At 39.7% G+C, this 16339-nt stretch overlaps 1 protein-coding gene across 3 annotated transcripts; it reads left to right on the top strand.

The window, feature by feature from the left end:
• The first annotated feature begins 574 nt into the window (after positions 1–574).
• Positions 575–16339, top strand: il10ra.S (interleukin 10 receptor subunit alpha S homeolog). Of its 3 annotated transcripts, none has more exons than XM_041571372.1 (7): positions 575–941; positions 7421–7541; positions 8867–9042; positions 11373–11542; positions 12043–12190; positions 14341–14465; positions 15176–16339. In XM_041571372.1, exons 1-7 carry the CDS (start codon positions 863–865, stop codon positions 15917–15919), a joined length of 1563 nt encoding a protein of 520 aa, XP_041427306.1. In that variant the 5' UTR covers positions 575–862; the 3' UTR covers positions 15920–16339. The 3 variants fall into 3 exon arrangements, with proteins under 3 accessions (XP_041427306.1, XP_018083262.1, XP_018083261.1); XM_018227773.2 differs by having other exon boundaries at positions 577–941; positions 15173–16339; XM_018227772.2 differs by lacking the exon at positions 8867–9042 and having other exon boundaries at positions 855–941; positions 15173–16339.

Genomic DNA, 16339 nt, shown 5'->3' with positions numbered 1-16339 from the left:
CGCTCGCATTTTTGCGCAAGTTCGCGAATATGTTCGCGAACTTTTTTTCCGACGTTCGCTACATCCCTACTATTTGGTACCCAACCAATTGTCTCACAGTCCAAAGTCTAAATGCACTGCCATTTTCTGTTGTTCTGTTTGTATAAGCCAACTGCCCCAACAATCAGCAGAAAGCGAAAAAGAGTCTTTTCAGTTTCTTTATTGCTAACTGGTAATAATTTCCAGTCAGGAAAAAAAATCCTCAATCCACCAGGATTCCAGGTTTATCTGTCACAACAGCCCCTAGCGGTGTAACTACCATACAGCAGAGTCTGCAACTGTAAGGGGGCCTGGGAACCCTCATATATTTAGCCAAATTGGGCAAACTGCCTAACCAAATGCAAGTTACCTTTAGAGGTAAATATTTTACCAGATATCCAGTCTCTCAAAGAGTTAAATTCCTTTTTTTTATTCATACGTACAAGGTCGATCAGTGATTCCCGTGGGAGATTGCTGGGGTGACTTGCAGCCACTGAGAGAAGCAGGTTGCTTTGGGGAGGGTGCAGTGTGTTGCATGAAAGATGAAGCAATCAAGTATCAAGACACCCGTTGTTATGAAACTGAGCGCTTGTGAAAGTTTAGCTTCAGTGTCCCACTTTGCACAGCAGTGCTCTATTAATAGAACTAATGTACCTGGCTGCTAGTTTTTAGGTTCTGTGTTTAGAGACTGCAGAATAGTTCCCTGGTATTTCCTAGTGTGGGGAAGGAAAACACTCCCTGCCCCTCTCTGGGGAGGGGAAAGCAAGAAGGAAGTGTGAGCTCTAAGCTTAGTGCATGCCACCAGCAAGAAGAGAACACTCACTAAAGGGATGAGAGCAGATCTATGGCGGTACTGGGTGCCTCTCTCCTTGGAACTGTGCTGTGTCTGAGTGCCTTCCTTTGGTTGGGGGCCACAGAAAAAGGTAATTGGTTCTGCATATTGTATAACCCAAACTGTGCTCTTTGTATATTCATAATGTGCCGGGTGAAATTTACTGTACTGTGCTTGCCAGTGTCGGACTGGGACACCAGGGGCCCACCCAAAAACATTTGACCAGGGGCCCACCAATTAATCTTAGACAAGGGGCCCACTCTTAGTACTATTATTCTTCCTCTACTCACTCAATTTCTATTCTCTTAGTCTCTTTTATTTACATACTATAATCTATTATTCCATCTATTTAGTCTCTATTTTGTCTCATAGAAATAGGGAATGGCCATGAAATAGCCCAAATGTTTAGCAGCATGAGGGCCCCCCTGACACCTGGGCCCACCGGGAGTTTTTCTCGTCTCCCAGTGGGCCAGTCCGACACTGGTGCTTGCTCACTAAACCCTCAGTCATATATTTACGTCTATTACTTGAACAATGCACCATACAACAATGATATGGGGGCTATGCAATAACAGTCACACACAAACCATGTTGTTCTGCTGTGCCACCTGCATTCAGTCACTTTACGAAAATAACACGTTCAAATTCCCAGTTACCTTAGAAGCAAGATTACACTAAGGTGCACATTTACAAAGCTCGAGTGAAGGATTCGAATTAAAAAAACTTCGAATTTCGAAGTGTTTTTTTGGCTACTTCGACCATCGAATGGGCTACTTCGACCTTCGACTACTACTTCGACTTCGAATCGAACGATTCGAACTAAAAATCGTTCGACTATTCGACCATTCGATAATCGAAGTACTGTCTCTTTAAGAAAAACTTCGACCCCCTACTTCGGCAGCTAAAAGCTACCGAAGTCAATGTTAGCCTATGGGGAAGGTCCCCATAGGCTTGCCAGCGTTTTTTTGATCGAAGGATTATTCGTTCGTTCGATCGTAGGATTAGCGCTAAATCGTTCGACTTCGATATTCGAAGTCGAACGATTTTAGTTCCTAGTCGAATATCGAGGGTTAATTAACCCTCGATATTCGACCCTTAGTAAATCTGCCCCTGAGAGTGCTTGTTATATTAACCAGCTAAAGAAAAAAAAAATTGAAGGTGTCTCATATATCTAAGTGTTCCCTTGAAGAATTCTTGCCGATTAAAACAAGCAGTTGTGTAGTTCAGTTACTGGGGGAACTGGAATACAGCGAGGGGTGTTTTACTACTGTTTTACCACTGGGGATTGCAACATACAAACTTAGAAATAAATGCAAATATGCACATACCATTATCTATGCTCAAATAATGTTTTGCTGGACTTTAATATTAAAGGGGCAGTCCCCCCTTTAATTATTTTTTATTATTTTATCTTTGTATTGGTTTTTATTATTTATCTTATAGATTGTAAGGTCTTTTGGACAAGGTCCTCTTTACCATAAAGTCAGTACCCCAAACACTACCTCCAAACTTTCCCATTTTTAGAGGGACAATCCCTCTTTTGACAGCTCAACCTGCAGTCCCTCATTTGTACTGGAAAGTCCCGTTGGTCTCTGCACTGAACAGCCAGAAAAAAAAAACAAAGTTTCTAACTTAATTGGCTTTCGGCAGAGAGCCCAGAACAGCCACAACAGAAGATAAAATACATTTGTAACAATTCAATGTATCTAGTAAAGCAATCTAGATAAGCCAATAAGTAATTGTAACAATATAAGATAACAGGTCCCTTGGGAAAAGTTAGACTCACAGCTTAAAGGGAAATTCACCTTCATTAGCTAAACTGTAATAACTGGAAAAAAAACACAGAAATATTTATATAGAAATAACTTTTATAATAGCTTTTATAACCTTGCTAAATTTTGTAACATTAACATGGTAATTAGGGGGCATGGCCCCAAAAATGGGTGTGGTCAAAAAAATTTGCTACAAGCGGCAACTTTTTTTGTCCCTCTTTTTATTTCCAAAATGTTGGGAGAATGGGAGTTATGTAATATCAGTGCTTTGGTAGCTTGAGCTGTATGATTCCTTTAGTGTGGATTGCATTTACTTGCAAGGCATTTAGTGTAACCCTTGTAGCTGTCCCCAGTCTTTCACACGGTGGGGTAATGTTAAAGTAACATAACTTTTTTAATGGCTACTGAAAAGAGACAGCTAACTTTTTCAACAATTTACTGAAAGTGACAATAAAGTCCAGTGTTTTCTTCTTGGAGGAGTCCCACATACCTGAGGAAGACTTTGGGGCAAATTCACTAACATTCGTAGTTTCGGCAGGCGAAACTTCGCCGCACTTTGCCAGGCGTAGTTTCGCCAGCGCTCCGCAAATTCACTAAAATCCAAAGTTGCGCTCAGGGGAAGCGTAAGGTTGCGAAGATGTGCTAGCGTTGATTCGCTATGTAAAGCGAAGTTACGCTAGCGAAGGCTAATTTGCATACGGCGCGAAATTCAAATTTCAATGGAGGAATACGTATCAGCACTACAAATGCCTAGAAAACCTTCAAATCAGCAAATAAAATTTTTATTTTGCCCTACACATGTGCCCACTGTCTAGGTAAGTTGCCATGAGTCAGGAAATGTAGGGGGGAAGGAGGGGAGCCCCAAAAAAAATTTCGATCTTTTTCAGCCTATCACACGCCAGCGTTTTTTGGGACTTTTTTTGAAACAATCCCTATCTACTCTATTGCGCTTCGCCAGGTCTGAGGTGGCAAAGGAAGTCTAGCGTAAAAGGTAGCGTTCAGTACACTGCGCAAGTTAGTGAATTTGCGTAGTTACGTCGCTAGCAAAAATTCGCCTGGCGGAAGAGTGCGAAGTAACACTAGCGAAACTACGCCAGCGTTCATTAGTGAATTTGCGCAGTAACGAAAATGCCAAACGCTAGCGAATTAACGCTAGCGAATTAACGCTAGCGAATTAACGCTAGCGTTCGGCGCTTCGGCGCTTAGTGAATTTACCCCGATCGATCGTGTCTTTGACCTGGAAAAGCAGCACATATGTTTATAATTGTTTGGAGATCACTGTTTTAATATGGGGAATTGTGTTCCCTTTGTGTAAAATATTACAATATTAGAAGTCATTAATAAGGTCTGTGACCATAAAACGGAACAGGACCTCAAGGCATACATGTCTAATAATACATGAGATTATTTAGCAACTGATTATAATACTCCAGCAAGGGCATTACATGCAAGACATTTGCATGTTCACACCATGTCTACATGGGTTCCTCTGCATCTCCCAAAAACATACAGGCAGTTTAAATCATTTTTGAATGTGATAGGGACTATAATTTACTCCTCTGGGTCAGGGACAGATATGAATGTATGAATCACTGCAATCACTGGTGCTATATGAAGAAATACATGGTCATTTCTGCAATGCATTTTGCATTTTCCTTTTAAAACCACACTTATCTTTAATAAGTCCCTTTGCTGCAACATTTACAAAATATGGAACAGAACATTTACTCTGATTGCATGCCATATTCAAGTGACTTGAGAAAAATTACTGGGAAGTGAGACAAGCTTGACTACAGCTTGAGAGAACCTGATGGTCACCATAATGCTAGTATGACCTATGGCAAATGCTGTGCTTTTTCGGAAAGTCCCATGATGTTTCACTGACGCAGAATATTTCTTCTCACTTCCCTAACCCTTCTATAAGAATCAAGCAGAGGGAAGTTACCAGCCACCCCCATGCTTAACACATTCTTCACAGCTAGAAGCTAGGGCTTGGGCTTACATCAGGGGCGTAACTACTGAGAAAAAAACTGACCAGCTGTCATGGGAAATTAATAGGTTAATTAATACATACAGTATCACATGAAATCACTATGAATTACATACATAGAACATACAGAATTACATACATAACAACCATTGCCAGTACAAAAGATGAGGAAGGCCCTGTGCAAAAGAGCTTACAATCTAAAGGGCAAGAGTATGAGACACAAGGTGTGGGAGTGGGCAAGATAAAAAATAAGCAGGTGAGAGATGTAGCATATAGGTATTGCATTTGGTAGCTAAACAGAGTGAGGGTAGGCTTCCCTAAATAAGTGTGTTGTAAGAGCCCTTTTGAAACCAGAAAGGTTGGGAGAAAGACAGACAGAGATGAGTTCAGAGATGTAGGGAGGGGCAGAGTTATGAAGTGCTTTGAATGTCAGGGTCATTAGTTTGAATTTTATTTTGGTAGCAGAAGCCAATGCAGGGACTGGCAGAGTGACATGACAGAGGAGGAATGGTTGCTGAGGTGTATAAGCCTGGCTGCAGTGTTCATTATAGACGTGACTGGAGTCTCTGGCGGGGAAAGACAATTAATAGATAGCTACAGCAGTCAAGACGTTATATGACGAGAGAGTGAATAAGAATTTTGGCAGCATATGGGGTGATAAATGATCGTATTTTGAAATTGACAAGATTTAATATGTGACTGGATATTAAGAGTGAAGGACAGGGCAGAATCTATGTAACAGATATACTGCACTCCAGGCCAAGCCCAAGGTCTTCTCCTTCAGTAAAAAAAAGCATTCATAATAATGAGCACGGTCATTATACATAAGTGTGGTAGCTGCCATTTGTTCTGTTACTAAGGTGATGCTTTTGCTCTTGTTAATTATCAGGCATTCCTATAAACAGTAATAACATGGCAGCACCAATTCAAACATGTTGACAAAATATCAAGAAAATGAATAACCTTATGCCCACAACAAGCTGTTCTCATGGTGTGCTGATTATTTAAGGCTAAAATTAAAAAAAAGAAAAATTTGTCCAAACAGGCTTATCTGCTATTAAGTTTAAACAACTAAAATGTTGAAGAAAAGGTACTAGAACTAGAATAGCTAAAATACTACACTTGCTATATTTGATTACAGTTTGCTGAGAAGAAATCCAAAGTTATTATTGCCTTAGTACCACACACTAGATACGTCATCTTTATAGCAGCAGGAGTGGTTTCATAACTAAACAATTGGATATTTAAGCTGTTCACACAAGAACCAGGTCCTGAGCAATCTTATCATTTCAGGTACAAGCCAAATGAACAGATCATGTGCAGTTCTGCCACATACATGTATGACCAAAACCGATAGATCTGATAATCTGATGGATAGGGATGTAGCGAACTGTTCGCCCGCGAACTAGTTCGCGCGAACTTCGACCGTTCGCGTCCGCCGAATGTTCGCGAACGTTTAGGAACGTTCGCATTTTGAGTTCGCGTTCGATCGTTCGACCATTCGAATTCCTTCGACCGCTAAAAATCGAACGATTTCCATTCGTTCGAACGATTGTAAGCATTCGATCGAATGAAAAGCATTCGATCGAATGGCTTCGATCGTTCGATTCGAATGAAAATCCTTCGATCGAACGATTAAAATCCTTCGATTGTTCGAATCGAACGATTTTAGCGGGTGTTCGAAGTTCGCGAACTGTTCGCGAACGTTCGCATTTTTTGCCGGTGTTCGCGAACGGCGTTCGCGAACACCAAATCGGCAGTTCGCTACATCCCTACTGATGGATTAGGCCAATGATCAAATGGTAAAACTGCAGTGTACATATCGAGTAGCACCGCTTTACTTTGGAAAGAGAACTTTCAATAGTTGTGCAGTTTAGAAGTTACCATATTGCCCACAGTTTCTGTAGCATGTGTGGATGTCTTAGCCAGGCACTACAAAAGGAGTGGAGTCCAATCCCAGTCCGTGACTTAGTCCATACGTGGACACATTATATAATAAACAAAAAAGTCCAGACAACTTGCTTGTTGTAACAAGAAGTAAATCTTGCTTGATAAAAATTAACTTTTTTTTACAACAAGCATGTTGTCTGGACTTTTTTGATTAATATATATATATATATATATATATATATATATATATATATACACGCAGTACCTGTACAGTGTCGGACTGGCCCGGTGACACCGGGAAAAAACCCGGTGGGCCCAACCCTCATAGGCCCCAGCCGGGCCAGACCCCCTCTCCCCATATTTTCAATAATTTTTACGCCGTACTCACATGCACGCCGGGTGGCGCAGTTCACGTATGCGTTTCGTTCGCGCCTTGATGCGTGTGTGCACCTCGAGCGGCGCCTCAGTAGGGTGGTCCTGGTGGGCCCCAGGCCCCCCAATCCGACCCTGTACCTGTAAAAATAGCAATGCGTATTAATAATAATTGACTTTTGCCAGGTTTCAAATTGTGCTTATTTTATAGTGTTTCTCACCGCTAATGGAACTGTTATACTGTTTAAACATTATTGTGAATAACTTGGAATTATTGCTGAAACTTAAAATCTTGAATACATTTCAGTGTAGAAGACAGAAGACCTCATTCACTAGCCTGGTGCACTGTGCAAAAAAGCAATACAAATTGCCATGTTTTTCTACCTAGAGTGCACTTCCAGAGCAGTGCCTAAAACAAGCATTTGTATGTGATCCATAATGTTCATGTAAGAACTGTATTTGGACACAACACAATACAAGTTGTACCCTTGCTCTAGGGAATACTCCAGGGCAAAATCATTAAACAGTAATTTTTTTGTTTTCTAGGTAGAATCCCACCAGCCCCTGAGGATGTACATTTTGATCTACAGTTCTACTCTCATACCTTACTGTGGTCCCCTGGAAATCCTGCTGCAGAGGGGATCCTTTATGAAGTGCAGTATTACAGGTAAGAGTTTAGTGCAACTGTATAACATTATTTAATCTATTAACACATCATTATTATGCTTAACATGTATTATATTGCAGCACATATATAATACACAGTATATACCGGTGTTACTTGGAAATATGGAAAATGCAAACCTTACTAAATGGATATAAAATATCCATGAAACATACATGTTTGTATTACTTCTTACCCAATGTATGTAATAAGGAAACAAAAAAAATCATAACATTAACAACCCACAGTAACAATCTCAATCTGATTGACTGTGGTTGAGTTAATCACCGTGTTTTACAAAAATTAATTTGTTCAGCAATTATGGTTCATTATCCTTGGCATGGGGTATAGTTTTGCACTGCTTTGGGCACCTCAGGGGGAGCAGTCTTCCAAACACCCCAAAACACCCAAAAATCGTGAAGGCAAAAAACATCTTCAAAAGGTTAAAGGGACCTCTGGCATTGCCTTTTACATGAACTCACCAGGTTTTAGCTAAAGTATTTTGGGGTTTAGATTTTTTCATTACTTTGGGGCATAATAAATCTCAGAATATTTGAGTTATTTTAGTAAAAAAAACAGATTTTTAGAGAAAACAATACTTAATCTTTAATAAATAGATCCCTTATAGTTCAGCAGTTTACCAATTAATTGCTTAATTCTTAAATGCTTAAGTCTGTGTTTTTTAAGTCCTTAAAGGGGTGGTTCACCTTGGAGGTAACTTTTATTATGTTATATTTTTTTTATTAGAATTCTAAGCAACTTTTCAATTGGTTTTCATTATTTATTTTTAATAGTTTTCTAGTAATTTGCTTTTTTTCCTCTGACTCTTTGCAGCTTTCAAATGGGCATCGCTGACTCCCTTCTAAAAAAAACAAATGCTCTGTAAAGCTACAAATTTATTATTATTGTTCCTTTTTATTACTGATCCTTCTAATCAGGCCCTCTCTTATTCATATACCAGTCTCTTATTCAAATCAATTCATGGTTGCTAGGGAATGTGGATCCTAGTTACCAGTTTGGTTAAGATGCAAATTGAAAAGCTGCTGAATAAAAAGCTAAATAACTCAAAAACCTTCAATAAAAAAAAAATAAAACCAATTGCAAATTGTCTCAGAATATCACCCTCTACATCATACTAAAAGTTATCTCAAAGGGGAACAACCCCTTTAAAGGATTTTTTTATATGAATCCCATGTTTAGTTTCATCTATAGATGATAGATGTGCTTGTTTTGCTACCCAACCTGTCACTCTGCACACACAAGTTATACAGAACTGTGCAAACACAGCAAGCAATTGATAATATGTTCTTGCATACTTTTCCTATCAGCTATGGTACAAAATTATGGCATGATGCTCCCCACTGCTTTCTCACTCACCATCTTTCATGCAACCTGACAAATGAGACTCTGCCCTTGGGTATTGGATATTTTGGAAGAGTCCGTAGCATTCTCGGAAACCAGACCTCACATTGGGTACGGACTCAAAGATACGGAAACCAAGAAGGTACTTCTACTGCAAACTAAAAGGGAGCACAGTTTTTGCAGGGTAGGGAAAGTCCTATTAGCTTTTGTGCATTGTACCTGGAAGGACATACAGTAATAAATAAATTGAGGCCTAACTGTTAACAGCATGTCTTTAACAGGAAATATTAATTCCAGTCTGGCTACAGATTCAGAAGCAATGCAGCATTCTCAGTAGGTGGCATTCGTCTAGTATTATATTGTTCTTATTCACTAAATAGAGACAGTCTGCTTGAATGACTAGGGAGAAAACTATGTGGTTTTCTATAGTAATTATATATTTAACCACTGAAGTATAAAACTGTAATGCAATGAGGCAAACAATATATTCTTCACGGGTTGAACTTTATTAATAAGGTTATTATGAAACAGGTGGTGATTGTAGCATAGGTATTTGGGTGCAAGAAAGGGAGCCCACACCAATTCTAACACCACAGCCTACATGAATTGAATTATGCCAGCGCCATGACTGTGATACTACTTAACATGGGCAGATTTTCATTAAGGCTAGGGAAGGCTAAGCCTTTCCAAACCTGGCAGAGAAGAAAACAAAAGAGCTTTACTTCCTTTTTTCCCCCTCAAGGTGTAAGTCTCAAGTCGAGCCTCGAGTAGAGCCTCAAGATGATTGGCTAGGCTTGTGGAAGAGATGTAAAGCTTCCTGCAGTCTAGCCAATCCCCTCGTGGCGGGACCAGAACTCGCATTTTAAGTGGGAAAAAGCTAAGAAACAAGAGAAAATAGGGTAAAAAAATAGAATGTATAGATGATGGAGGAAAGCAGTATAAAAAGAGAGAGACAAATTGAAAATGAGGAACACAGTAGTTGAACCTGCAGCTGAGAAACTACTAAGAGAGCAAAAGGATAAATAGGAGGGTACATGGGACAGCAGAATTTGAGGTGCATCCTTAAAAAAATGAAGTGTCAAGTGTCATATGCACCTTCCCTATTCATTAAACATTGTCTTTTATTGTACAAATTGTGTCTGGAGTGTCAGTACTGACAGCCTTCACTGTATTATGTGCTTGTGGTGCCTCAACCAATGTCTCTCACTATATGATGTGCTTGGGCTATCGGTTCTCCCCCTTGCTTGGGGTGCCTATACCCGGTTCTTTCTGTTGCACAGTGTGCTAGAGAAGCAAACTGATCTCCTATTGTTAAGTGGTGGGGAGGGATGATGTGCCTTTACTCATTACTCTCAGTGAGCACTAGATCCTACCCAAACCCTGAACTTCAGCAACTTCCAGAGTTCATCCTGCAGCCCAAAGCCAGTTTTGAACTATACCTCTCAGCATCCTTAGATAGGTAAAGGCATTATGCGGGTGTTGTCATAATAGAAGTTGAAGGGGGAAATTGAAGCTACTCCATGTCCAGTCCTTGCACAGTAGATAATTACATTCCCAGTTTCCCCTTTGAATTCAGTGTTCTTGTTCTCGAAGCAGCAGTATATTATGCAGTAGGAATAAGCACTTCACATTCCCATCTTGCAACTAGTGAGAGGCAAAGATATTTCTTGGCATTTTGTTTCTGGCAAGAAATGGGTTAGGTAGCCTTCCCAAGCACTAAAATTACCCTCTGCTACTTAAATATGATTGGATTTGGTTTAAAGGAACAGTTCAGTGTAAAAATGAAACTGGGAAAATAGATAGGCTGTGCAAAATAAAATAAATGTTAATAAATGCTAATGCTAATATAGTTAGTTAGCCTAAACATGTAATCTATAAAGACTGGAGTAACTGGATGTCTAACATAATATCCAGAGCACTACTTTGCAGCTCTCTAACATGTTAGACAGTCAATGCCTAGAAGGGGGGGGGCATATGGGACACACAGTAGCTGTTCAGTTTGTTGGCTTTTGACCCTGACCTGCGTCCTCACAAACTAACCAAACAGTTACAGTGCAACTGCTACTTACTGCAACTTTGTCAAAAACCCTTACATTTTAAAAAGGTAAACAGCTGTATGCTACACATTTATTCTCCCAGATGATGCCATTGTCTCGATTTCCATCTGTTTTCATATAAAATTTTATTTGTATACAGCCAAATTGTCATAAAGACTTTTTTGTATTCAAAGCCAAAAACGGCTGATTTGGTTCAGCAGCAGACAGATCCCACAGAGACAGTGATGAGGTGCAAGCCTACAAGCAGTGCATTGCCTTGAAATAAACATAACAGTGTACACTCTTAAATATATCTAACATGTAATTGCTATAACCTTTTAAACAAATAACAAAAACAGCAGTGTAAAAATAGTAAATGAAGGTGCAATGCTGCAGTGTGCCTAACTAATGTGCCTATAATATGGTTTCTTTTCAGTCACTCTGCCTGCGCCCTCATTCTCGCTGCATGTGGATGGCAGTTCACTTATGGTTGATGTTAGTGTCCCTGAGACCCAGGCTGGTAACTTCATACTGCATTATGCTGACCTGTTCCCACATAACAGCAAGTACATTGTACGTCTACGTAGAACTGCAGATAACCTTACGGTAAGTCCAAAGCCATACTCATTGAATATGTACCATTATGAGTAACAACTAATAAAGGAAAAATAAATATTTAAATGTTATCAGCCTAATGTCTAAGCTGCTCGCTGACATACCTCCATGCCCACTGACATTGGCTTGGGCAAGTAACTAAAGGCCAGGAGGTAGGGATGGCAGAAAGTATTCAGTATCAAACAGCCAGTAAATTCCCTGTAAAAACCTGGAATGCATCAGTAGCCCTTAAAATTTGAATATGCGTGTATAGGGTGATTCATTTAGAAATAGTAAAAGATGTAATAATGACCTACATTTTGTATTTTTCCTTCTGTCGAGTGTACATATATACAATCCATAATAGTTACACTGATTTTATTCACTCTTTATATTTTATTTCAGTCCTCTGTGGCAATTGAAATTGACATGTCTGCATATTAATATATTTCTCCCAGCAATGAAACATAAAGTATTGTGGCAAAGTAAGTTTTTTTTGTCTTATCATGCAGAGTATAGAGGAAAAGAACAAGACAATGTTCCATATACATAGCCTGATCCCAGGGAGGGAGTACTGTGTGGCAATGCAACTCAAAATCACCTCTAGACTGAACAATGGTATTCTTTCTCCAGAGACATGTGTCTATCTGCCAGAGGAAGGTAAAACTGAGCTTTATTATTATAATTATTAACAATTTTTGACAAAGTGCCGTGATGACTAGGGATGTCGCGGACTGTTCGCCCGCAAACTAATCTAAACATCGACCGTTCGCGTCCGCCGAATGTTCGCGAACGTCGCGCGACGTTCGCCAATTTGGGTTCGCCTTAGCTGGCGCTTATTTTTGCCCTCTCACCCCAGACCAGCAGATACATGGCAGCCAATCAGGAAGCTCTCCCTCCTGGACCACCCCCACACCCCCTGGACCACTCCCCTTCCATATATAAACTGAAGCCCTGCAGCGTTTTTTCATTCTGCCTGTGTGTGCTTGGAAGAGCTAGTGTAGGGAGAGAGCTGTTGAGTGATTTGAGGGACAGTTGATAGTAACTTTGCTGGCTAGTAATCTACTTGATACTGCTCTGTATTGTAGGGACAGAACTCTGCAGGGATTTGAGGGACATTTTAGGTTAGGTAGCTTTGCTGACTAGTAATCTACCTTCTACTGCAGTGCTCTGTATGTAGCTGCTGTGGGCACTGCTTCTGATCTCATCTGCTGACTGCTGTAATAACCCAATAGTCCTTGTAAGGACTGCTTTTATTTTCTTTTTTGTTTTTTTTACTTTGCTACTGTAAGAGCCCAGTGCTATTAGTCTAGCTGTGTTGGGGAGTGGGACTGGTGTGCTGCTCCTCCTAGTAGTTCACCACTACCAGCACCAACCAGAGTCAAAATTGTTACAAAGTATCTTATTTGCACCTGTTAGCTGTTCTGAGCTCTCTGCCAAAAGCTAATTAAGTTAGAAACTGTTTTTTTTCTGGCTGTTCAGTTCAGAGAAAAGAGGGACTGGTGTGCTGCTCCTCCTAGTAGTTCACCACTACCAGCACCAACCAGAGTCAAAATTGTTACAAAGTATCTTATTTGCACCTGTTAGCTGTTCTGAGCTCTCTGCCAAAAGCTAATTAAGTTAGAAACTGTTTTTTTTCTGGCTGTTCAGTTCAGAGAAAAGAGGGACTTTCCAGTACAAAAGAGGGACAGGGGGTTGAGTGGTCAAAAGAGGGACAGTTGGGAGGTATGCAAGTGCCACCTAGCTGTGTGAGCTTTTTCACATTCTGTCTAAATAACAATAATAATTCCGTGTCCGTAAACATCACCTGAGTGATGTTTTTACAGCAGCAATAATATATTCCGTACCCACTACTGTATACGTTGCCCTTGCAGGCATTGTTTGCCCAGTCTTTAACCAAGTGCCACCTAGCTGTGTGAGCTTTTTCACATTCCGTGTCCAGAAACATCACCTGAGTGACGTAGTGTGATTTCTGCCCTTTACAGCACAAAACGCAGCGCTGTGTCAACAATGTATTTTTCAGATACATTTTTGCCCTTGATCCCCCTCTGGCATGCCACTGTCCAGGTCGTTGCACCCTTTAAACAACTTTAAAATCATTTTTCTGGCCAGAAATGTCTTTTCTAGCTTTTAAAATTCGCCTTCCCATTGAAGTCTATGGGGTTCGCGACGTTCGCGAACCGTTCGCATTTTTGACGCAAGTTCGCGAATATGTTCGCGAACATTTTTTCCGCCGTTCGCTACATCCCTAGTGATGACTAAGGAGATTTGTAGGAATCAATTCTCCTTGGCCATCAATAGAAACAAAATATAACTCTAGCACTGTTATGGGGACCCCACTCTGGTATTTAGAATTCGGGTCTAAATATACATACAGTATATTTTCAAGGGGAGTTGTGGGAGCAGTCCAAAGCTAAGTAAAATGATAGTAAAATATAATGGAAGTGAATTAGTCAATTCCCATTCCCTGGTCTCATGTTTCATTAGCAACTCATTCTGAGCAAGTGCATACATTTTCAAAAACATGGGTTTATTATGATCATAAAGAAAAGAAGAAATAAAGTAGAGAAAAGGGGGGGGAGAGAAAAATATGGGAAAGGTTAACAGGTTAGCATTTTAGAAAAAGTAGAAAAATAACGAAGGAACAAAGGAAGAAAGACTTGGAAGAAGGAAGAAGAAAATCAGTGAGCAGTGAGTGAATAGCCTTAGTAATAAGGAAGACTATTTATATTCAGTGTCATTTTGTAAAACTATCTGTTTTTTCATTTTGCATCTAACTATATATATATACCTTTCTTCATCTTTTCCAGAGTTGGATAAGAGTACACTGCTGGTGCTGGCTACTGCTATACTTGTATTTGTAACCATTCTAATATTTGTCAACATCATTATCTGTTTGTATGTTCGGGGAACAGTGAAGACCCCAAAAGCCCTGGTAAGTTTTCAATAGCAAAAAGCTCTCATATAGCAAAATAAAGTGCACATTACTTAAAGGGGTTGTTCACCTTTGAGTTAACTTTTAGTATGATGTAGAGAGTGATATTCTGAGACAATTTGCAATTGTTTTTTTATTATTTGTGTCTTTTTTAGTTATTTAGCTTTTTATTCAGTAGCTCTCCAGTTTGCAGTTTCAATAATCTGGTTGCCAGGGTCCAAATGACCCTAGCAACCATGCATTAATTTGAATAAGGAATTGGAATATGAATGGGAGAGGCCCTGAATGGAAATATGAATAATTAAAAGTATCAATAACAATAAATGAGTAGCCTTACAGAGCATTTGTGTTTAAATGGGGTCAGTGTGACCCCCATTTAAAAGCTGGAAAGAATCAGAAGAAGGCAAAGAATTAAAAAACTCTGAAAAAATAGATAATGAATACCAATTTAAAAGTTGCTTCAAATTGGCCATTGTATAACATACTAAAAGTTTATTTAAAGGCGACCACCTCTTTAAGTTCTATAAACAAACACCACAGGTGTCAGCAAGTATTTTATTCTTAATCCTTTGCTAGTTCACTATGGAGTAGTTCACTAACCCAGTATGAGTACATTTTTTATGGATGTATACTGTACTAAGGCACACCAGATTAAGCTACAAAAACACTTTCCAATAAAACCTAATGCAAATTTTTCTTGTCTCCAGAAGACTCGTATTATGAGAAGTCGCTCCTGGATGGAGAAACCACCAATGCAGATTTCCAATTGCACTGACTCCTTAAGGTGGGAAGATGAATTTATCGATCGCCTCATGATGGAGCCTAGGAATTCTCCTTTGCGTAGCAGTGGAGACAGTGGTTTTGGAAGCCAGATGCTTACTCTGAAGAACTCAGCACTTCAATCAACATCTTCGATTCTCTGTATAGATGATAGTGGTGTTGAATTGGCAGAATCAAACTCTAAATGTAAAGAGACCCGCCTAAATGGAGATGCCACTTGCAAAATGCAGTTTCCAAAAAATCAGGGTGAGGACAGTGGGATCAGTTTATCCACAGGCTCCCCGTGTCTCAAACGTAGCTGCAGCATTCAGGAGGTCTCTTATAAAGAGAATATAAATGATGTCAGAGATGATAACTGCAGTAAAAATATCAGTGATTCCAGGTTAGGATACCGAAGGCAATCTGAACCTAAGAAAAACCAGAATAGTTCTGAAAGTGACGATCCAGAAATAACCCACATAAAAGACTACCTTACACAGGATGGGATTCCCAGGGACAACAGTAACCCCCAAGTACAGAAGGAGGTCTTGCAAGGATCCTGGACTAATATAAATGAAGGGTTTCACTCTTCACTTCCATTTACTGCAGCATTTAGCCCATTCAGTCAGGTTCTCTGTGATTTTCGGGTCAATGTTCCAACCCTAGGGGATGTTCAACTGTTGGAGATCATATAATATGTAAGGAATGGGGGGGGGGGTCATATTTGAGGGACAATTTAGATTGGACTGAACAATCTCTAAGATTCTCCTAAACCGGTGTTTGTAATTAAACCACAACGCATCAAAGAGCACAACGTACAAATGCTGTATACCTATTAAGCAATGAGAATTAGTTGGAAAACTAAGTGACATAAATGAGAAAAAGACCTCTCTACAACATCTCCTCAAATACATCCTTTACTGTATCCTAATAGAAACTCTCCTGCAAACGTCTGCATTCTTAAAAATAAGCTGCACCTTCATTATCTTGGCATTAGCCCATTTATGGAATAAAGACAAGACAGACTTGGATTTCCTTGTTCAGGGGGGTTATTTACTAATGTCCAAATTTTCTGGTTGGAGTTTTAAAGGGAAAAAGACCATTTTATCATTTGG

Source organism: Xenopus laevis, chromosome 7S (assembly GCF_017654675.1).
Source record: "Xenopus laevis strain J_2021 chromosome 7S, Xenopus_laevis_v10.1, whole genome shotgun sequence".
In the NCBI taxonomy this organism is placed as follows: Eukaryota; Metazoa; Chordata; class Amphibia; order Anura; family Pipidae; genus Xenopus; species Xenopus laevis.
This window is presented reverse-complemented; position numbering and strand designations above follow the sequence as displayed.

Coding starts and splice junctions, on each gene's coding strand:
- il10ra.S (XM_018227773.2), top strand. CDS start 863: ATGGCGGTACTGGGTGCCTCTCTCCTTGGAACTGTGCTGTGTCTGAGT. Junction 942..7,420: donor GTTGGGGGCCACAGAAAAAG/GTAATTGGTTCT, acceptor TTTGTTTTCTAG/GTAGAATCCCACCAGCCCCT. Junction 12,191..14,340: donor TGTCTATCTGCCAGAGGAAG/GTAAAACTGAGC, acceptor CATCTTTTCCAG/AGTTGGATAAGAGTACACTG.